The sequence below is a fragment of the Heterocephalus glaber genome, unplaced genomic scaffold (genome assembly GCF_053883595.1).
Source record: "Heterocephalus glaber isolate CG9 unplaced genomic scaffold, H.glaber_assembly_v1.0 deba00001457, whole genome shotgun sequence".
NCBI classification, from domain to species: Eukaryota; Metazoa; Chordata; class Mammalia; order Rodentia; family Bathyergidae; genus Heterocephalus; species Heterocephalus glaber.
Window position 1 is genome coordinate 35,621,602 of NW_028258305.1, and position 7,634 is coordinate 35,629,235.

A 7,634-nucleotide genomic window follows, 5' to 3' on the forward strand; every position below is an offset into this window, starting at 1 on the left:
CCTCGAAGGCACAAGGTCCCGAGTTCAATCCCCAATACCAAAAAAAAAAGAAAAAAAATCAAAATTCTTAAAGGGTTCTATTTCTATCTTAAAGTTAAAATGGAAGGGGGGAAAATCTCATCATTTATTTCTGGAGAGATAATGGTAACATGGTAATGGTTGGAGAGGTATCTTCTGCCACATGTAAGGTCATTTATAAGGAGTATTTTACCAAGAGATTTACTTCAATGCACTCATCACTTAGTGAACACTTACTAGTCATTCATTAAGCAAGTATTTTAAGCATTTGTTGTGTGCCAGCTCTATGTGAGGATCTAGAGAGACAACTATAAATAAAAGAGACTTGGGTCTACTTCTTAAACAGTTTACATTTAGTAAGTCACTTAAGCCAGCAAATGGAAGTACCAGAGAGTACTGGTGCTACCTGAGTCCACAGAAGGAGAGCAACACCAAATCTGGGAGAGAGGTGTCAAGAAAGACTCTGTAAAACAGCAACCATCAAGGAGAAACCCAAAGGGTAAGTGTAGGTTAGCTGAAGGAAAACAGGCATTCCAGACAGACAAGAGGTGTATAAAGATCCTGAACTGAGACCATGCTGCAAAGTCAGGAAATAACAGTAGTTTAGTCTTACTGGAACTTTAGGAACAACCTGGATGGCAAAGTGTGAAGACAGATGACACAGAAACAAGAGTAGGGTAAAAATATGGTTGGGAAGAGAAGCAGGAGCCAGATCATAAGGTGTCTCTAAAACCCATTCCCTCTCAAGAAATTGGACTTAATCCTGGAAGCAAAAGGAAGTTACTGAGGTTAGGAATGACATAGTTAGATTTGTCTTTAGAAAGATATATACTATGGTTGCACTGTGGCAAAAGAACTCGAGAAATCTTTTAAATCACACAGAGAAACTCTATCTTGGAAGACAAACCCCTAAAACAAAACATCTAAAGCAACTGCTTAAAAGAACAAAACAAAATTAAAAAACCTCTGCTTTTTAAAAATAAAACATTTACTTGCAATTTGAAAGAAACTTTTAAGAGCCCATGGTTACAGAGATTTGCCATGTAGCATAATAAGAAGATGTACTGTTACTATGCACTGTTAGGTGCCTTGCTCTCTAGAAACAAGAGGTCCCAACTCATCTTTCCCACCCCCACCCCTCACTATCCACTCTCACCCCCAACTCCAGGCAGCTTATGTCAGGTCAGTCTTTGTTGCACATTTAGAGAACAAATTTGCTCAACAAAATAAGAATCTGCCATTAGCCAGGGGAAATTCTTATAACTAGGCCTGATAACTAAAAAACTAAATGCTAACAGATGAGAACCAGCTCCGAGGTCAAAGTATATTAATCTTAAACATTTTGCCAATAAATAATGAGAATGTCAGCAGGTAGTTTCTAAATTAAAGTCTGAGCCCCAATAGCAGCAGGGTGTAAACATAAATATTAGAACACAATAATTAGAATTAAATGACTCTCTGGATTTGCCTTTTAAAAATTAATTATGCCATTAAGCACTAAATGCAAGGATTAAAATTTCACAAATTTCTAGTTAAGTCAAAATGTGGTGAAAACTACTGGCATTTGACCAAATACTAAAAGAATCTCAGCTGTTTTAGAAATAAAACATTTGCTTCCTACTTGAAGCCAAACTTATTAGTCTATGATTGAACTATCTGCAAATGTAGCCTAAGAAAAACAGGTAGTGGACGCTTTTTATGAGATAAACAAAATGCTAAAAATTGACTTTCAAAAATCAAGATTTTAAACTTAAGACAAAATAAGTCACTATTCATTCCTAAAAATTAAAAAATGCACATTTCCAAGAGTATTTTAGGAACACAGACATCTACCATTACTAGATGAAAATTTTTTACGTGGTCATATGCAAATATCAGAAAATAATATCACAACTATTTAGCAGGATTTAGTCGAGTGCCTTCTCTGATGAAGATGAATGCATTGTATTCTTTTTCTCCTTACAATGGGGGAATCTCAGCTTTCTATATTTTCTAAAATAATGAAATTAACATAACCTTTGAAAACACACTTTGGATATTTGCATTTCACCAACTTGCTTGCTTATTTCAAAAAGGACAATTTGTAAAACTGCCTGTATTTTTAAAAATCAATTTTATTTTAGGTACAAAATGTACGTTTTAGGTATACAATGTAATGACATTCATCATTGGAAATTTGTACCTTTTCGTAATGTATCTCGGTTCTTATTTTTTTCCTATTTCCCTGCCCTCCCTTCAACCCCTCTATCCCTTCCTATTTACAAAGACTTTGTTTACATTTTTTCCTTTTCTCATATTAATTCCATTTCCTTCTTTCCTTTCCCCTACCCCTCCCTCTTCCCCTTCCCCTTTGCCCCTTTTTTCTTCCTATTTCACATTATCTATTATACCTTTTAGTCCTTATTTACACTTTCAGTTTCTCACACCAGAGAAGCTATTTGATATTTATACATGTTTGTCCTATTTATTTCATTTAAGAGTATCACCTCAATGTGCATCAATTTAGCTAGAAATGTCTCTAATTTCTCATTTTTTTTGGCTGAGTAGTACTCCATTCTATTAAAAAACCCACATTTTCTTTATCCAGTCTCCAGTCGATGGGCACTTGGGCTGTTTCCAAGTTTTAGATATTACAAACTGTGCTGCTATAAACATGGGTGCACATATATCGCTCTGGTATGATTCTTTTAATTCTTTTGAGAAGATACCCAGTAGGGTAATAGCTGGGTCAAATGGGACCTCTAATCCTAGTTCTCTGAGGTATCTCCATGATCTTTCATAATAGCAGCCATTCTTTCTGGGGTGAGGTGGAATCTCAGCGTTGTTTTCATTTGCATCTCTCGAATGACCAGTGATGTTGAACACTTTTTCATACATTTATTTGCTACTTCTACTTCTTCATCTGAGAAATGTCTGTTCATTTCAGATGCCCATTTTGAATTGGGTCTTTAAATTTGGGAGGTCTGATTTTTTAAAGTTCTTTATGTATTCTAGATAGTAGACCTTTGACTGAGGAACAGCTGGTAAAAGTTTTTTCTCACATCGTGGGTTGTCTCTTCACGCTGTTGGTGGTTAATCTTTTTTATTTTTTATTTTTGGTACCAGGGATTGAACTTGGGACCTTGCGCTTGCGAGGCAGGAGGCGGAACCACTGAGCTAAATCCCCGACCCACAGAAGCTTTTTAATAAGAAACCCCACTTGTTGAATCTTTGTACCCCACTTGTTGAATCTTTCATATGCAACTGAGGTTTTGTTCATGAAATCTTTTCCTACGCCAATGTCTTAAAGAGTTCTACCTAACCTCTCTTCCAGCTGGTTTAGATATTGTTTTGTTTGTTTGTTTGGTACCAGAGATCAAACTCAGGTCTTTGTGTTTGCGCAGCAGGTGGGGAAACCACTGAGCTAAATCCCTGGCCCGAGATTCTGTTTTAATATTTAAACCTTTAATCCATTTTTATTTTAGTTTAGTGCATGAAAATCTCTTGTGTTTTTATTAGTCATTATTTCTTTATCAGCCAATGTAAAAGACTAACAGTAAACATCAATGCAGTAGAAACTGTATCAGATTAGAAATCAAGATATTCCTTCATCTCTTCTTTGGGTTTTTTGGTGGCACGGTACTAAGGACTGGACTCTGAGCCTTCACACTCATCTACACCCCTGGCACTTTTCATTCTGAGACACAGTCTCACTAAGTTGCTAAGTTGCCCAGGCTGGGTTGGAACTCAGGATCCTCCAGCCTCAGCCTCTCAGGGTGCTGGGAGTATAGGCGAGTGTCACCATGTCTGGGTTTTCTTTCCTTCATTAAACTTCTATTATTTTAGTGCCAGACACTGGACGCTAAAAAAATAAAATTAATCCTCAAAGAAACATAATACTGTTTCTTCATCAAATTTAAGATGTCATCAATTGTAACTTTTTTTTTGGTACCAGGGATCGAATTCTGGACCTTGTGCTTGCGAGGCAGGTGACGGAACCACTGAGCTAAAGCCCTGGCTCCATAAGACAAACTTTTAACAAAAAAGGAAAAATGCTCTTATTTCTGACCTAGTACTCTAAATGAATCATACCAGCCACTCACTGCTTTGATTTTTTCCAATCTATTTGGGAAAATTTGGCAATTCTTCCTGTCTTCACTGCATGGCTTGACACTCTAAGTGGCAATTTTTTCTTACACATCTTGGCACAAAACAAAACTTCATCCACTTTAGGGTATCTTCCTTTCTTGGCTCCTACAAAGCACTTTGTGGTCACTTTTAAAGAAAAGGTAATGTATGATTAATAACAAATGTTATATCACTAATGCCAAATTTATATCTATTTCAGTTCTGTCCTTTTCTATATTCAATAGTTTTTTACTTCTATTCTAAGTCATACTGAAATCTTTTTGAAAATGTTTTAAACAGTAATTCAAAGTAACATACGTAGTGCTGACACCATGTCCGTAACTCAATTGAAATGACGCTGAATACAGCTTTAACTAACCCTGCACGTGTGCAGGCAATGATAACCTGATGGGACGGCCACCTGACTGACAGTGACTGGAAGACACCAATGACATTCACATACATTCCAATTTCAAAGATACAAAAGCGTGAAAAACTAGCACGTCTTAGAATCACAGCAACAATACTAGCAAACACTTAGGTAGTACTATGAGGTAAGCACCATTCTATGTACTTAGCATATATTAGCTCATGAAAGCCTAGAAGGTAGTTAGATTACATGCTTCTACATAAGGAAACTGAGGCAAGGTGGATACAGTAACTTGCACAACATCCCAAAGCTGGTGTGCAGCCAGGTTCGCTTCTAAACCCAGCGGCATAAGTCCAGAAGTTGTATGTTTTTAGCCATCATGCCATACTGCCTTTCAAGTAAAGAATCAGTAGCTAGCTTTGTGATCTGAAGCAAATCATAAGAAAAGGGACTCCACTCCTTATTTGGAAAAGAAGGCAGGGGGGAGTTAAAAGAACTAAGATGCGTTATGCGCACATAGCAGCTCCTCACAATGAATGCAATCATTAAGTACTACAAACATGCACAAACAAAGTTTTTAAAAGGAACTGGGCCTGTCAGAGGAGGTGGGGCTTGACCTGGAGGATGTAGTTCTCTTCCTGACTCCTCCCTTCTCTCTCTGCTTCCTAACCAGCCTGACATGAGCAGTTCTCCTCCCACCATGCCATTTCTCCCTTGAAGCTACCAGCCAGGGCCTGTAAACATGTATCAAAAAAAACTTTTCCCTTGCCTCCTTCCCCTGGAAAAAAAAAGTTCTTTCCCAGAATCAGAATATTATAATTCTATAATCTTCCACTGCTGGAACTTCAGTCTTATGCTAGTTTCTCCTCTGGCCAATGAATTTCAAAAGATCTTCACTGCTATTAACTTATTAATGAAAAAAACGTAATTTTCACTACTAGTCTAAAATAGTACATAATCTGGGCATGGTGGTGTATGCCTGTAATCCTAGCACTTGTGAGGCTGAGGCAGGAGGATCACTGTGATTTCAAGGCCAGCCTGCGCTACATAGTGAGTTCAAAGCCAGCCTGGACTACATAGCGAGAAAAATAAAATAGACATATGTAGGAAGGCCTTTAAGAAAATACCTACTTGAACCACTACTTCTTGTCTTTACAGTGATGGCAAAAGGTTATCATAGACATAAATGACCCAATTTGTGGGTTTTACTCTGCTATGTACTTGGTCATGTAAAATTTTAGTTCAAACTTAACACAATTTCAATGCGTCATTTTTTTAATGCTACTCACAATGCAAAGCCCCTATTCTTACAATTCTGTTCATGTATGAAGGGAAAACACAACAGATTAATAACAGATGAAAATACTGCAACATTCTCCCCCAGGACTCAATTTAAGGGTGGAACTAATGTGCATCTCACACTGATAACTCTTCTGCCCCAAGAGAGATCCACTCATTGGATTTTCTACAGGCTGAGCCAGCTGCTCTCCTTAACCTCCCTTAAGAACACAGCCTCTAAACATCAGGCAACCCAGTAATAATTAAAATAATTCCTAATACTTCACTTTGAACCACAGGAGAAAAGTCAGTAAGGGAAAGGGACTAAAATGCACAATGTCTTCAAGGTTTTCATTACTCTTATTTACTGTCAAATACCGTATCAATTTCAGTCTGTTTAAAACAATCTGCCCCAGAGCCGGGGATTCAGCTCAGTGGTTCCGCTGCCTGCCTCGAAAGCGCAAGGATCTGAGTTCGATCCCCAGTACCAAAAAAAAAAAAATGATCTGTCCCAATAAAATAAAGAGAAACATTAAAAAGTTTTCCAGAAACAAAGCAAAAGAAGGAATATAAGTGAATGCTGGCAAAAGTGGGCTTAAAAAGCAGAAAAAGGGAGATGTTCAAAGGAAGTGAGCTCTCACCAGGACCCAAGACTTTCCTATTACATACCTTCCCATGCTGCCCAGCCCTTTCGTAACAAATGACCACATCTTCCCACATTTCCAGCTTCTCAAATATCTGAAGGGCCGAACTGGTACACCCCAACTCAAACAGCAAACTTGCAAGTTGGCGCTAAAAAAATCAAGTTAGAATAATTAATACTTCTTGATGTAAAGAGAGATTTCTGTTTCACTTGCAACAAGTATCCTCAATCAGCTTTTTTTTTTTTTTTTGAGGCACACTATTGCTATGTAGTCTAGGCTGGCCTTGAGATCACAGGTCTCAAACTCCTGAGAGTAGGATTCCAGGCATGAGCCATCACACCCAGCCCAGTGGTTTTAAGAGCTGCACATGTAATAGATGTATAATTTTTGTAATTCAACCTTTACTAATTAGGAATCTATGATGATCAAATATTTACATTTAATTTAGCAAGCCTCTTTATAGGGGATGAAGACTTGAAAAACAATTTAGAAGCTATTCTGTGTACAGCTCTGTGATCAACACTAACTGTACTGGGCCTCAATTTTCTTCTCATAAAATTAAAAAACTATACCAGCTATGTAAGTAATCTTCAGTATTAAATTCTATGAAATAGGAGAACCATATAATTCTACGAGAGGACACAGGGACAGGAGGACAGCCAACATGGGGCTTTCGCAGCTATACTAGGATTCCTCACAGCCTCAGAAAGAGTAGACATATCTCACATCCTAAAGCATCAAATAAATACTTTCTTGTAATTTTTGAGACCAACTTAGTTTAAAGATTTGTTCTTTGGTAGAAAGTCCTTAAAAGACTTAAATATAAAAAGTTACTTTGAAAATGAAAGCACTTTTGAGTTCTCCTATGATTTCATTCTAGGAGTCTACCTAACACTGTATAGTTCTAAATCTTTTTGAAAATATGTTAAAACTCTAATATCACTTAAATCAAAACAGTAGTTTAAGGTAATCAGCAATCCCCAGTTAGACATTTTTACTATTTTCACAGAAATATCTGAAAATTCAAACATAAGTTGAAATTATTTTTTTCTAATGTATTAACCTTTCTACTGCCAAATACAGTATTTTCCACACCAAAAGACAAAAGTACCTGGATAGCCCAGTGAGGTGGTACTTGACAGCAGTAGAAAATCTTCAGACGTTCCAACACAGACGTAGTTTTATCCTCAAATTGGTCTGCAAGAGCCTAAAAACCA

At 37.2% G+C, this 7,634-nt stretch overlaps 1 protein-coding gene across 5 annotated transcripts in view; it reads right to left on the reverse strand.

The window, feature by feature from the left end:
- Ttc27 (tetratricopeptide repeat domain 27) overlaps positions 1 to 7,634 on the reverse strand; it is a 254,203-nt gene that overhangs the window by 151,199 nt on the left and 95,370 nt on the right. For all 5 annotated transcript variants that reach the window (XR_015453011.1, XR_015453012.1, XR_015453013.1 and 2 more), the window contains exons 11-12: positions 7,529 to 7,624; positions 6,443 to 6,565 (exon numbers count right to left, since the gene is read on the reverse strand). Coding sequence is in view for 1 of the 5 variants with exons in the window: in XM_021253706.2 (XP_021109365.1) it covers positions 6,443 to 6,565; positions 7,529 to 7,624 (219 nt within the window). In the remaining 4 variants the exon portion in view is untranslated. The remainder of the gene's footprint in view (positions 1 to 6,442; positions 6,566 to 7,528; positions 7,625 to 7,634) is intronic.